General features: G+C 41.7%; 1 protein-coding gene across 5 annotated transcripts in view; it reads left to right on the plus strand.

Moving 5' to 3' along the window:
• Positions 1 to 15464, plus strand: part of Ercc6l2 (ERCC excision repair 6 like 2) — a 97980-nt gene extending 82516 nt beyond the window's left edge. For 3 of the 5 annotated variants that reach the window (XM_021232049.2, XM_005078437.4, XM_040756138.1), the window contains 2 exons: positions 9361 to 9536; positions 13782 to 15464. In XM_021232049.2, the coding sequence (XP_021087708.2) occupies positions 9361 to 9536; positions 13782 to 14736 (1131 nt within the window). In that variant the 3' untranslated portion in view covers positions 14737 to 15464. Of the gene's footprint in view, positions 1 to 9360; positions 9537 to 11946; positions 12093 to 13781 lie in introns of all 5 variants that reach the window. The other 2 variants (XM_040756139.1, XM_040756140.1) reach the window with 2 other exon arrangements.
• The last annotated feature ends 343 nt before the right edge of the window (positions 15465 to 15807 follow it).

Raw genomic sequence — 15807 nt, forward strand, 5'->3', positions numbered from 1 at the left:
CTCAGCTTCTGCTCAGTTGAAGTAGTCACACTGGCATGTAGTATAGAAGGATTAGTCAGGTTTGAACAGCGTGCATGCTGGTTATTCATCATTGTTGGTCATAGTGCTGGTCAAGGAAGCCTACTTAGCAAAGGAGCATGTGGAGAAGGAAGTGAGGAAAATGCCCTGTCCTATGTAGGAAGTCAGATTGTGACTTCAGTTTCTGTCTCCCACAGTTCTGTGAAATCTCTTCAGTTTTTTTAACATTTAGTGTGTGTGTGTGTGTGTGTGTGTGTGTGTGTGAGTGTGTGAGTGTGTGTGTGTGTGTGTGTGTGTGTGTGTAGCTTGTAGGAATCACTACCATGTGGAGTCTGGGGATTAAACTCAGGTCAGGAGGTTCATTAGCAAGCACCTCTGTCTGCTGAGCCATCCACCAGCCACATTGTGTGAGATTTCTTACTGTAGACTGGGCATAGAAGTACACCTTCATATTGTGCCAGCACTCTAGAGTGTGAAGTAGAATTATAAGTTCAGTACCATCCTATGCTGCATGCTGAGTTTTAGGCTAGCCTAGAACACAAAGTGATAGATCCTGTCATAAAACCAACAGAGCCACCACAAAATAAAGTTGCTTTAGACTGCAGGTGTTATACTTTCTGGGAAGAAAGGAGCTAGAGTTGCCAACTCTTCTTCCCATGACATATTTTGGGTTTGACTCTGCTTGTGTTTTCAGGTGTGTCATTTTTATAACATATGCAGAAATTGTGACTTTCATATATATTTGGGGTGAGTCCTGGAACCGGTTGGTTATTCTCCCAGATGATGGCTTAAAGTTTAAGAGTAGCTTTTAGACTTAGGTTTTTGTTGAATGCAGAGACCTGCATTATAACCTTGCATAATTAATTTGTGTATTTTCACCCTTGTATAAAGATCCTTAAACAGTTTTGTCACTTCAGGCCCAGCTGCCATTTGAATGGATTTACTTTTATTGTGCTCTCTGTTTTGATAGCACTCCCAGTTCCTTGTATCACAAAGATAAGCAAATTTATGCCTTTGTGTGTGCTTACAGTTTGGCCCTTAACCAAAGAGATCTGTTTTTAAATCTTTTGTTTGAACAGATGTGTAAACAAAACATTGCAGCCTCAGATTTCACTGTTTAAAGCTTGATGAAGACAGAAACTGAAAGAACACTTGATTTGTAGTCTTGATGGCATACTTGTTGTGATCAAGATGATGGAAGAGTGTGGCCACACATGATGGTGACCTTAGAATGTCTTTAGAGCTCTGTACTAGTCTTGGGAACAAGCTGTAAGCTCCAGACTTTCCCAGGATAGGCAGGTCCTCTGTTTATCTTAGAACTAACCTTCTGAGTTGAGCCTTCCTCCATCATGACTTTCCGCTGCCTTCAAAATCTCCCCTTAGTTCCAGTTTCCTGTTACTGATCAAGCCCAAGCACTTGGCTTTGGAGACATGAGCATTGCTGGTACATACTCTTCTTTTCTGGTGTGCTCTAACAGGAGCCAGCTTCATGACTAGAGTCATTCCATATCTACCCAGTGAAAGATTTCACTGATTCCTATTAGCCTGCCACAGATAGGCTGTACTGCCAGGGCACCACTCTTGAGTATCCTTTCTCTGCAACGTACAGGGTAAGGTGATCGGGGGAGACACTATGTGCTGGTTATGGATGTGGATTAGCCCCAAGAGAGATTATCCACAATACCTTTTTACCTCTTCTGTAAACTAGTAGCTAGAGGTTTGTCTTAGAGTTTTATTACTGTGAAGAGACATCATGACCATGGCAACTCTTTATAAAAGAAAACATTTAGTTGGGGCTGGCTTACATATCAGAGGTTTAGTACATTATCATCATGTAGGGAAACTTGGCAGCATGCAGGCAGACATGGTACTGGAGAGATAGCTGAGAGTTCCACATCCCGATCTGTAGGCAGCAGGAAGAAAGAGAATCACTGGTCCTGGCTTAGGCTTCTGAAACCCCAAAGCCCATCCCCCATGACAGAGTTTCTCCAACAAGGCCATACCTACTCCAACAACAAGACCACACCTACTCCAACAAGGCCACACCTCCCAATAGTGCCACTCCCCATGAGCCTATGGGGACCCTTTTCATTCAAACCACAACAGGGCTCTTCATGGTTGCCTTCAAAAGTTAACCCCATTGTGGGCATTGTGACAAGCTTGTATAACCACAACATTCTGAAGACTGAAGTAGAAGTACCCTAGCTAAAGACCAGCTTGGGCTACATCATTAGTTTTAAGGCCACCTGTAACTACATTGAAAAACCCTTTGTCAGAAAGAAAAAAAAAAGTTCTTCCCTCTCCTAGATTTTAATCTCTTGACAGTTTGAAACAGGATGTGGTTATGAGAACCTTTTCCCATCAAATTCTGATTCCCTTCTTATTCTTCTGCAAGTGCCCTCTGTGGTTGTTTAGCAGTTTACCTCCAAATTCATTTTTCACCTCAATTAATGTTCATAAAAAGCGGTTTTTGTTTCTTAAACATTCTGTGAACTATGCAGTGCTGTTTCCTAGAATATACACTCCATATGTGCCTGAATAAACAGAAAGATGAAAATGTAAGCATATAGCTGTGAGGCAGGAGACACCCTCTTTGAAAGTATACTGACATTAAGAGTTGCTATTGACAGTTTTCCTTTCTTAACCCTTTCATACTGAAATAAAAGTCATTGCTTTAATGAAAGTAGGCATCTTGACTTTCACTAAAGGAAAAAGAAAGAGGGCCACTTGGCTTACCAGGTAAAGGACGGCCAGTGATCCTGGGGCCCACATGATAGAAAGAAATAACTGACTTTTGAAAGTTGTCCTCTGACCTCCACTCATATGCTTTGGCATGTGAGTACAAAATAAATAAGTGAATAAATAAATAGCAATAAGATCTTTAACCCAGGCATGGTAGCACGAACCTTTAATCCTGGCACTCAGGAGTCAGAAGCAGACAGATCTCTGTGAGTTTGAGGCCAGCCAGGTCTACAGAGTGAGTTCCAGGACTGTTAGGGCTACACAGAGAAACTCTATCTTAAAAAAAAAAATCATTCAGTATTGTCCAAGGCCATTTGACTGTTTCATACTGATACAGGACAGATGAGCATGTGGTATGACAGGTAAGACCTAGTGTGGATTGATTTGGGGTTTTTTTGTTTGTTTGTTTGTTTTTGTGAGAATTTTTATTAGAAAGGGAAGGAAGGGAAGGGGAAAGGAAAGAGAAAAGAGGTAAAGAGACACAGAGGAAGAACAGAAGAGAAGAGGGAGACAGGAAAGTACTGTCTGCCCCAGAGGAACAGCAAGAAGGAGAAAGGGAAAGAGATCGGGAAAGAGGGAGCAGAAAGAGAGCATAAGTCTTTATTTGTAGTCTATTTGTATACTTCTTTCCTGTTTTATCTTCTAAGTGGAAAAGGGTTGATTTAGATTACTTTGAGTTTCAGATTTGCAGACTATATATAGTGAGTGCATAAGAATCAATAAGTCATGCTCTCATGTAAAGCAAGAGTTAAGGGAGGGTGCACAGTGAACACATCCCTAGTATTCTTCCTACACAGATGGCCTCTTAGTTATTATCCTCACTTAAAGACATAATGAATATATGCATTATCATCTTTAAGTAGCAGTGTTTTGCCTGCATGACGGAGGTCAGAAGATGGCATTTTAGATCTCCTAGAACTGGAGTTATGGATGATTGTGAGCCACCTTGTGGGTGCTGGGAACCAAACGCAGGTCCTCTGCAAGAGCAGCAGCTGCTCTTGACTGCTGAGCCGTCTCTCCAATCCCCTCATCTTGCTTTTTTTTAAGCATCTGCATTTTATTGTCAATGTGACAAAATATATGACAGAAGCAACTTAACAGAAGACTCATTTTTGCCCAGAGCTTCAGTTTTGTCATGGTGGAGAAGGCATGTTAGAGTTCATGGCAGTAGAAGTGTGTGGCAGAGGCTCCACACATCTTGCAAGTCAAGAAGAGAGGGATCAAAAGCAAGGCCAGGCTGTAACCCTCAAGGCTAACCCAAACGGTCTGTCTGTCAGCAAAGCCTACATTCCAAAGGTTCCACAGCTTCCTCAGACAGTGCCACCAGCTGGGCACCAAATGTCCAAATACATGTGACTGTAGGAGCATTTCATATATAAACTGTAACAGATTTCTGGAGAAAATACTAGAGATGCCAGGTTCATGTTTGTAATTCTAGCACACAGGGGACAGAGGCAAGAGAGTTGTGAGCTTACCACCAGGGTGGGCTTACATAGTGAGTTCGAGGCCAGCCTAGGATACATACTGAAACACTGCCTCAACCACTTCACCAATCAGCAGAAAGGAGGAAAATTGTGGCTGTGCAGAAACAGGGTTTCACTTTCTTCCTCCACCTCGTAACTGCAGAGCTTTCTATCCATTTCTAAACCAGTTATCCAGTTGTTGCCTATCCTATCCTCTGGGAGAAGAAAGGTGTTTTCAGCTTGATGCCTTGAGTCACAAGAGCAACTTTATCCTCTGTCCTAATGTTAAAAGCGACAGTATTCTTAAATTTCTAATCCACTTTGTTTTTGCGACTTACCTTATTGTCAGGACTCCATAGCTCACCTGATCTGGAATTGTCCTGTTCTGGCTGCGCATTGTCAGTACAGCTACAGCTTCTCTGTAGCAGTAATTGCCCATCTCAGCTGCTATGAAGAGTTGGCTATACACAGTGAAAACCTCCTCTGTAACAAGAGCGCCAAGATGTTTATAAATTAATATGGACATTATTCTTCAAAAAGAGTAAGGATTTTTAAAAACCTACATAAATAGAGCTGCCATGTAAACCAGCAATTCACAGTTCTTTCTGCTCACATAGTCCTCAATTCAATGAGAAAGTGCCCCAGGCTTTCCTGTCTGAGGGACATGTGCATGCTCACATACACACCTGCAAATGCAGCTTCAGTTCTCTGTAACCTTCATAGGGTCAGTGGACTCTAGCAAAGGACCCTTAGTAAGGAAAAGTTCCATAGTCCCTAAGATTCTTGCCCGTGGCTAATCATTGGAACTTGTTAGTATGTTTCCTTCTCTGACAACAGAGGATTAAGATTGTAGGGGCAATTCAGTTTGAATCAAGCTGACCTTGTTGAATTAACTGGATGAATACCATTAAAGGCTACTACCTAGCTGATCAGAATCCTGTGCCCTTTAAATCTGTCTGGACTTGGTATAGTCACATTCATTCTCACCAGCAGAACCCTCCCTGGCTCTGCTCACAGGGTGGTGTGACCCTGAGAGAAGTGTTACAGGAAGACAAGGACTGTGTTCTGCATCTGGGAGTTGGAGAAGTATGGAAATGAATTGTCCCCTAGAGCCTCAGAAACGGAACATAACTCTGCCAGCACTTTGATTTTAACCCAGTGAGACCCATGTCAGACATACCTACAGAAATGTAAGGTCAGGAGTTTATGTTGTTTCAAGCCAATAATACCATGGTAACTTGTTATACAGCAATCAGAATGTAATCCACTACCTCCATTCCATACTTATAATTCAGTACAAATGTGACAGCACATACATTCCTGAAATCTTAATAATTCAGTTGGGCTAAATACAAATTTATGTCTTACAACCTAATTTCAATAAAATAGTAAAATTGTCTACTAAAATAGCAATTTGAAGTCATGTCTTTTTAAGAAGTAATAATAAAGGGTAGGATGTAAAATTCATGTGAAGGGGAAAATGGCTTTTCTCCTTTCAAGAATCTGGTTTTAAATTGTGGGATATGTCAGAAAATCTAATGACCTATTTATCCAGTATCTTTGGTTGCAAAGGCGGAATTCTCAAAGGATTTATAAAACTGATTCTTTAAATGTATATAAAATGTGAGCTTTGTGATGTCAGAAAGAGTAGTCATATAAACAACTGAAAAGAGCCATTACCCGGCACCATTTCTCCATGGCTTCAGAAATCACAGTGTAAGAGGAAGGGGAGTTCTTGGTTGACCCAGTTGCTCTACTCTTTATTCTCTTTGAGTCCATATTAGAGTTCCTGTCTCTTAAGACAATGAACAGATATTTCTGGAGATTTAGAAGCTAGTAAATTGTAACCCTCATCTTGTTTCTAATGGAAATAAATACATAACATTTCTTTTGGATTTATCTTAAGGATCAGTATTTTCTTCTCTTCATTGATAGTTTTTTCAAACAATTTAAAAACCCGATAACCTTAACAAAGCAGCTTTCAGTGTTACTGACTGCAGTCAGCAAAGCTTCAATGGCACCATTTGTTCATGTGCACCATCTATCATAGTTTCCAAAGATGTCTATCTGTCTTCATTAGAAATGGTTTGCATACAGTTGCTTTAAGTGGGGGGAGGGCATGTGAATGTAAGTTGAGATATACCTGTTGTATGAGGAAAAGAAGGGGTTAAATGCACATAGTTTTTAAATGCTATCACCTCTCATATCCCTGGGAGATACTCTTCAATGTATACCTGAGTGTGTTTATATCTCAGATGCATAGTAATGGGAACATAATAGGTACTTCAGATATCCATGGAATCAAAATGTACTCTCCTTTGAACGTAGGTCATTTTGTTCCTCTTTGATTCCCATCTGTCTTAGGGTTTCTATTGCTGCAATGAAGCACCATGACCAAAAGGCAAGTTGAGGAGGAAAGGGCATATTTGGCCTACACTTCCACATTGTAGTCCATCATTGAAGAAAACCAGGACAGGAACTCAAACAGGCAGGAACCTGGAGGCAGGCGCTGATGCAGAAGCTGTGGAAGGGTGCTGCTTGTTGTCTTGCTTACCATGGTTTGCTCAGCGTACTTTATTGTAGAACCCACAACCGGTGCCCGGGGTGGTCCCACCCACAATGAACCCTCCCACATCCATCACTAATTAAGAAAATGTCCTACAGGCCTTCCTGTAGCCTAATCTTATTGAGGCATTTTCTCAATTGAGGCTCCCGCCTCTCCAGTGACTAGCTTGTATCAAGTTGATATAAAACTAGCCAGCACACCATCAAAGAAAAAAATTACACTATTATCAACAATGTATAGCAAATGAATTCTAGTAGTCTATTTATATTTGGAATTTCCTTTCTATGTTTTTGAGATCAGCTCTTTTTATGTTGTCCAGACAGACCTTGACCAAACAGTCCTGCTTCAACTTCTCGAGTATCTGGGAGTACAGGCGTGCCCGACAGCGCCTGGCTTGAGCAGTTGTCAAGTTGACTGTTGTGTGATTATAGGTAGCATCACTTTGTGTGCATGCTAATGACGTTACCCTGCTTTGTTCTGCTGGCACTAGTTAGAAGTCTTATATTTGCCATTTCTCTCCTACCATCTCTCCTTCCAGTAGGTCTTAGGATATTTCCTTATCTGTAATCTAGAGGAAGACATTTGTTTTTATTGTTCCTAGTAAAGACACTCTCCTTTTTTAGTTTGAAGTTTTTATTATCCTAGTTTATCAACTATTATTGCAGATCTGTTTGCTGTCTAACCCATCTGTTGTTTCTATTTTATTTTAAATTTATTTCTTAAAGTTTGTATTTGGCCCTATCTCAAGTGTGTTTATACAATGCCTTGCTGGGTTTTTCCCTTTCTTTCTTTCTTTCTTTCTTTCTTTCTTTCTTTCTTTCTTCCTTCCTTCCTTCCTTCCTTCCTTCCTTTCTTTCTTTCTTTCTTTCTTTCTTTCTTTCTTATCTTCCCTGGTAAGGTCATTGAAAGTATCCTTCAGATTTCCTGATTCCCTGTTGTCCCACAATAGAGTTCTCATCCTGGTTGCATCTGTGGCTTAACAGTGGCAGAGTTTTAGTGTTCTTTGACTTTCTGAATTCTTTTTCCCACTGAATCACAAGCCACCTTTTGATTATGGAAACCTTCCTGTACTGTTTTGGCATTTGCACTTCATTGGAATCTGGTTTTCACCAGTTCTTCACCAATTTTCTAATGTTGATTTTCAGGATAGCTTTTCATATCAGCAGGATGTATAAAACCGGATTCTCCAATTGTCACCAGCCAGCCATTGCTTTGTCTCTAGTGGTTGTTTCTGTCTAGAGTAAGAAGGTAGTCCCCTTCTGTTGCTCTGTATACCAGTTTAGCCTTGTCTATATTTTGTAAATCAGCTATCCTTCTTGTGTGGAGGGGAGGTCTGGGTATGGAGCTAAGCTTTTGCTCCTGAGCTGCATCTCCAGCATTGCTGCAGCCGCTGCTCCTGCTGTTGCTGCTCCGTGTGTCTCTAGTCTGCAGGTGGGTGTGTGCATGTGCACAGATGTGTCTCTTCTTCCTTGGGACAGTGAGCCTCAGGATCCTCCTGCCTCTCCCGCAGCATCAGGATCACAAGTGTGCACCACCACACCCAGCATCTATGAGTTCTAAGGTTAAACTCAGATTGGAATTCCATTATTAGTAGAAGTGTTAAAACTTTGGTGTACATATGTGCCAATGTGCTAGTGCCACAGTGGTCACAGGGCCATTTTCAGAAGTTGGTTCTCTCCCTCCACATGTTTCTGGGAATCAAACTTAGGTTGTCAGACTTTGCAGCAAGCCTCTTCCCACTAAGCCACCTAGCCAGCCAAATACAGATCTCCACGCTTGTGCATTAAGCATTGAGCCAATGAAACTACCTTCCACATGTTTGTTGTTTAATTTCAGGGAACTGAGTCCTTTCCATCCCCCAGATCTATACAGGCCCTGCAGGCCATGTTGTAGATACTAACCCGTGGCCTGCTGGGCTCCCACTCATTGCTATATCATTTCTTTGGTTTTGGAACCTATAAAGTTTGATTTTCTTACTTTTGAACTTAAATATGTTTCTGTTGTTGTGGATTTGTTCTGTTACTTTTATTTTTGGAATGGAATAGAACTTGCCATCCTGCTACACTCATTGAGATTAGAAGCATATAATATTTTTTCCTGACCCACTATTTTAGGCCTCAGAGGAAACGTCTCTTCCTCTTGAGTGATCTACAGTCCTGTTTGATTTCGTGAGATTGGGTCTCATTAGCTCAGGCTGGCCTGGTAGTCCCTGTGTTCTTCAGAATGATCTTGGAGGCCTTATCTCCCTACCTCTGCCTCCAAATTGCTGAGATTACAGGTGTGGACAATCACACCTTGCCTAGACAGACCAATTCTGAACCTTCATTCATTTAATCATTGATTATTATCTTTAGAATAGTAGCTATCAGCCCATATGTCAGTAAGTGCATCCACAGCCTTGACAATAGACAATACATTTTTGCATATCTGTCCTTTAAAGGTGTAGGCTAACATCCTCCAATAGTTGCTTCAGTTGAATAGTGTGATCTGCTTTACTATAAAGAGTATCTGGGGAAAAGTGTGTGTTCTTTGTCTTATTGATCAGGCTTAGTTTTTACTTCCCTTTTACAGACATACAGAGATAAGATGGACGCACACACAGTAACAGAGAAAGATCAGCCACCAAGTGAAGGGAGCATTTCCTCTCCTCTGTGCGTATCCCACCCTGTAAGCCAGAAAAAGAAAGATGTCTACCGTACTAATCAGACTACCTTCATCATTGGAGAAACACCAAAAGGAATTCGCAGGTAGGTTGTCTGTGGTAACTCTAGACTTCTGGCCAACTCTCCGAAGAAGTATAACTTCTTAACAAAATATATAATGTATAACCGTACTTCACATCCGAATTTCAGAAAATCAGAACTTTTCTATTTAAAAAACACAAACAATGCTTTTGAGACAGGAGCTCACTAAGTAGCTCAGACTGGCATGAAATTTGATGTATATAGTTCAGGCTGGTGTTAGAAGTCTCATGCCCTAATTTCTAAGTTCTGGGATTGCAGAGATGTGGGGTGGACTAACATGGAAATGAGGCGATCTCCAGGGTCAGGTGAAGAAATGAGTAAGCCAGGATCTCAGTGGGATCTCCACAGACAGGTTTTAATGTTACCAAGAATGGCATCAAGAAGTGGTGAGATGGACCCATAAGCCTGGTCCACATGGCCTCTGGACAGTAGAGGTGATACCGGCTCTTGCTTGGAGTTGGTGTCTGAGCTGCCCGGAGAGGAGCGGCAAGCCCCACAGTAACCCAGAGAGCTGGCGTGAGGCAGCACCTCGTCCTTCCTGGCAGGCTTGCAACGGTGATTTCTGCAGGGCGCACATTTTCACTGTGGTCAGTTATTCTTCTAGAAGACTGACTCTACTTCCCCAGTCATTAAAGAAACGTGGGTCGTGGTCCCTATAGCAGTGTATGTTCTTCTAGTTGGTTGTTTTTTACTCTTTACTCTTTGTCTTTTGTGGGGCCTGCCACTCAGCTCCCAAATAAAGCACACATAGAGACTCATTCTTAACTTATGAATGCCCGGCTGTAGCTTGGCTCATTTCTAGCCAGATTTTCTTAAATTATCCCATCAATGTTTTGCCTCTGGGCTTTTACCTTTTCTTACTTCTGTTTATCTTACTTTCACTCTTACTGTGTGGCTGACCCCTGGAGTCCTCCTCCTTCTCTTGCTCCTAGATCATCTTCTCCCAAATTTCTCCTCTTCTTTCATTCTCTCAGTCTGCCAGCCCCGCCTGTCCTTTCTCCTGCCTTGCTATTGGCTGTTCAGGTCTTTATTAGACCAATCAGGTGTTTTAGACAGGCAAAGTGATATAGCTTTACAGAATTAAATGCAACATAAAAGAATGCAACACATCTTTGCATTATTAAACAAATGTTCCACAGCATAAAAAATTGTAACACAAATTAACATTCCACAATATCTTCTTGCTTCCTTTTGTTGTTTACCCAGCTCAGAGAGGAAATGTCTTGTGCTGGATAAAAAGGAAAAGAGAAATATTAAAATGCCAAGACCTGCCTGGTCACCCCAGCCCTTCCTGCTGTCGTCATAGTCAGCCAGAATCAAGGCAGTATCTTGTAGCAGCTGCATGATGGACTTCCTTGGGCTTTCAGCACATCTAGCCCTTGTAAAGCAAAAGCAGTGACATGCTGATGTCAGATGTGGCTCAGCTCCTTCCCAAGAGGAGAAATGCTTTGAACTTTAACCCTCATAACTGCTGATAGACGTGCTAATAGATTTCTAACTTGGTTTTTCGTTTTCTCTTTTCCTAAAGCTACTCTACTAATTTTTTTTTCTCACAAAAGTGGTTAGCTTTTGCTCCTTGCATTTTCCTGAATTCTTAGAGAAAATTCTGTTGCAGTCCCAGAATCAGGAAAATGATTTGGAAGGCAAAAAAAAAAACTGTCATTCTGTGCAGTCATGGGCATAATTCATTCAAAGGTTCCTTGGGCTAAATAGTGTAGAAGCAGCACTCCTCCCAGGGGTGGCCTGTCCCCCTAGGTCACAGGTGAGACCATACATCGTCTCAGCACAGCAGTGATAGAGTTACTGTGACATCTGCCGAGACATCGCCAAGTCTTGGATAAGTAAAAGGCATCACTTAAAACCTTCTTGGTCACTAAATCTTTATAAATAAGCAAAAACATTTATTAGGTCATGGAAGTGGATTTGGAAATGAGAAATAGGCAGAATAATAATATTCTATTACTTCATTTGACCTGAAAAATGGAACTGTTTAAGAACATGCTTGTGTGTGCCAACAAGAATATTAGCCATTTCCAGGACAGAAATTGGGGAATGTTTACTTGTGGGATGAAATACACTGTGGTAGGTAGGTTTGACTGTTGATCAGGTGTGGAATCCCTGAATTTGGAACATGTGATAAGACACTAGTGAGCCCCAGAATCCATGGCAATCATCTTAGACCACCACTGCAACCATAAGAGACTAACTTGGCCTGGGAGGCAGAAACAAATGAACAGGAAACCACAAAAAGCAGTAGTATTTAATGCTTCTATTTGCATACATTTAAAAAAAAACAACATTGTTTTACCCTAAGAATGTTGTATGTATGATAAAATTCAGCCTTCTCACCTGGCCATGCAGACCCATGATTGCTGGCCACTTCAGGATTTTCATCTGTTCTGATGTGTTCTAGGTCCTCTAAGGACTGGCTTGAAGTGTCCCTGGCTCATCCTTACCTTCAGATAGAGGTGACAGCAAAAAACCCTGTGTCCCATTCCGTCCCCCCCCCACCTCTGTGCGCACCCTCCTTGCCTACCAACAAGCACCTGGATACCCACTGTGAGTGGCAATAGAGCTGAGTTTACCCTTTCACTCGGCCTTGCTTGTTTTGCTTTGACTACCTTAGCTAGACTGAGCTTCATGAAGCAGGGGACTGGGTCTTTTTTGCTATCGTATAATCTCTACAGTGCACATTATGTATATGTGCACTTAGCACATAACAGGGCTCTGTAAAAACTAGTGGAACTGTTGTGTAATGTGAAATACAACTCTGTGCAGCCTTTAACCTGTCTTGCAGAATTGGCTTCGTCTTTTATCTGAAGACGAATTTACAGATACTGAGGTTTCCCAACTTGTGGCTCAAACACAGCATCAGCAAAGCAATAAAACATCTTACTTTTTAGTGGTGAGGGGGATAAGGCAGGGGTCTCGTGATGCCCCACACTTACCATATAGCTGAGGATGATCAAGAACTCAATCCTCCTGCCTCCACATCCCGAGTGTTGGGATCACAAGCATATGCTGCCAAGTCTGGCTCAAAACTGGGATCTTTTGAAAATACCCTTGTGCTGTCTCCCTATTTCTCTCATCTTATGAAGGCACTGACCCTGCAGCATTCATGCTCTACCCATGACCTCACGTTAATGCTGTAGATCCTTTTGCTGATGCTGTCACATTGAACTTCAGTGTGGTTTAGGGAATAGGTACAATTCAGACTTCAAATCCTTCCCTGTGCAAAGCAGCAGTCTGTGGCTTAAGGAACCTAAATAATTTTTCTATCTCCACTTTACCAGGGTTCCAGAAGGCCCACTTGTGTGTGTACAGAGAGAAGTGTTCGTTAGTGTCTTACTCTAGGAAGGGAGTTCACGTTTTCAAATAAGATCTTACTTTTATGTTTATTTATATTTTTTTTGGCTTTGAGACAGACACCCTATGTAGTCTATACTGCCTCAGACTTTCCGTCCTCTTGTCTCTTGAGTACAGGTATGCTCAGTAAAATAGTGTCTGACTCCCACGATTAGCTGTCTGCACTAAAACTGAATCAATTGGGGAACAAAAACTACACTTATAGAGCTTTCTTTTAAGCTCAAGAAAACACCGTGTGAAATTCTATCCTGTGAAAGGAGGGGAAAAGGGGAATATTTTTCAGGATTTTCTATTTATCAAAGCCATTCTTTAACAATATTACTCTATGGGACTTGAATGCAAAATAGATTCTCAAATACATAGTATATAAATGATAATTCTCGTGTCAGTCATAAATTGACTGACTGGAGGAGTAGCCTGCTGGGCTCTTATAATTCCCAGGAACTACGTAATAGTATAAATCAGTCACCTAAAAAGCTGATGATTTAATAAGCCAAAAGGCCATTTCTGGTAGCAAATGGGAAGAGGAACATTCTCTTAGGGTGAAATTAAGCTGATGTCCCAAAGGAACAAGGCGCATTGCTTCCCTTTTATGTTTCCTGTCACTGCTAATGAATACGTTAAAAGTTCTTAACTCCATTGCAGTGCGTGAGTGCAGGCCCGTGTGCCACAGACCATGTGTAGAGGCCCCAGGACAACTTTCTGGAGTGGGCTCTCCCTTTCCACCCTCACCTGGGTTCTGATTGAATGCAGGAGGTCTTCACTTGTACTTGCTGAGCCATCTCAACAACTTCCTGAGTAGTCTTTAAGAATAAAATGTAACAAAAATAAATAAATAAATAAATAAATAAATAACTGCTGGCTTTATCTACCCAATCTTAGAAAGCAGTTTGAAGAAATGGCCTCTTACTACAAGTTACCGGTGCAGGAGTTTGCTAGACAAGTAATCAGCACCACATCTGAAGAGCGGCAGAGAATGCTCAGGGACTTCTACAGTTTTCAGCACCCAGAGGTGAAGGGGTTCTTTGTGAATTCTGCTTCGGAGTTGATCAGACGTGTTCATAAGGAAAAAGAGAGAGTCAAGAATAAAGCCAAAGAAAAAGAATCTCTTTTGGAAGAAAGGCCCTCAAATGATAATACTTTGTCATGCAATGATTCTGCCAACAAAATGTCTCAAGCTTACAACCCAAAACTATGTAAAGGAAAGTCAGTCAGATTTCATAATCACGGTTCCCATGAAGAAGAGACATTTTCTAGTGTTGCAAAAATTAAGAAACCCTCTGTCAGCTTCACTCAAGAGATTGATGACCACATACCCAAGAGCACCATGACACTCTTCTGTCCAAACAGCAAGTCTGAAACCCCGGAGACAGAGCTAGAAAATTCTCCAGGACACCAGCAGGACCTCACAGGAGCATGCAGCTCAAGAAACAGACCGCTTTCCAAGCTGGGAAACACAGGGGTAGAAAACCCAGTGTCAGAACGCACTCCCGTGGAAGGCTTGCTTGGTGACACCTCTATTCTTAATGACCTCTTTAAGAACCATGGGGAAGGTCCCACACAGCTGCCAAAAGAGGTTCTTTCAGGGCCTGTGGCCAAAGCAAGGCAGAGACCGAAAGATTTCTGGGACATCTTGAATGAGCAGAACGATGACAGCCTCAGCAAACTCACTGACTTGGCAGTGATCGAGACTCTGTGTACAAAAGCACCCCTCTCCACAGCCTCCAAAAGGAAAGACGAGCTGGAGGCTTCCCTGTGGAAAGCAAATGAGAAGTTTCTGTGGAAGACATTTAACTCTGATGCTGGTGAAAGCACGGCCAGTGCAGAGAGAGAGTAGAACATGGATGTGCCATTAAGTTAATATATTGGTGAGCTGCCAGCCCTGTTCATGGTACTGTTGTTTGAAGATGTGCTTATTAAAGTATTGCTTTAGTGTAATTTTAAGAGTCTAAAATGTTGTCATGGGTTTTCTTTCCTTAATATACGTTTTAGTCATTAATGCCCAATTTATACAGTTCTGGAGATGAAGTCCAGGACTTCATATATGCCAGCAGGCACTCCAGCCAACTCAGCTACATCTCCTGCCCCTGATTCAGTCTTTGAACAAGTGTGATTATGTCCTTTTGGAAGCCCCTGTGATCCATATGATGCTGTGGCCTCACATGAGTGACTTGCACTGTGTTTCCCCGCTCCTCATCTGAAAGCTCACAGGATTGAGCCCGATTAACCTAACTAACCTTCCACTTTTGAACTCTTCCAGAATGTCCCAAATCAAGTGGCAGTCACTGCACTCTCCTCACTGGCAATGGAAAGTTATTTTTTTTCCTTCTTCCTTGGGATTATGTTCTAGTAGTATTGAATTGTTTTAGATAAAAGTTGTAATTAGGGATGAATATATGTAATATGTTAAAACGGTAAGTTTATAACCACTCAGAGTCGTGTGTAAGTTTGTGAGCTGTGGTGCTAGAGTAATGGGATTGTTACCGTTGGCCAGAGTACCGAACAAAGCCTTAACTTTTCCTATTACTTTGATTTAGTAAATATAAATAAAGCTTTGTATTTTAACTTTGTATTTCTTAAGTGGAAGGAAATGAATAGACATTTGATTTTTAATTGAAATCTCTTTCATTGAATTTAACATGTGGTTTACACACTCTGAAATGTGCTCATTGTTGGATTTATTTGCTTAGTGGCATTCTCTCATCTGCTGTGGTCTGTGATAGGTGCTTGACTGTTTAGGCGACAGCTACAGGCGAAGGCACGGAGGTCCTGTCCATGAAGCATTGTGTCTGTCTGGCCCCTGGTTCTGTGACTGGCGCATTGAAGGTGTCCACATTCAGCTAAGCTTGCAGGACTTGTCAGGAGCTCTCCATCCAGAAAATAGCAGGTTCTGCAGATTCCCCCCGCC

Source organism: Mesocricetus auratus, unplaced genomic scaffold (genome assembly GCF_017639785.1).
Source record: "Mesocricetus auratus isolate SY011 unplaced genomic scaffold, BCM_Maur_2.0 Super-Scaffold_100013, whole genome shotgun sequence".
Classification (NCBI taxonomy): Eukaryota; Metazoa; Chordata; class Mammalia; order Rodentia; family Cricetidae; genus Mesocricetus; species Mesocricetus auratus.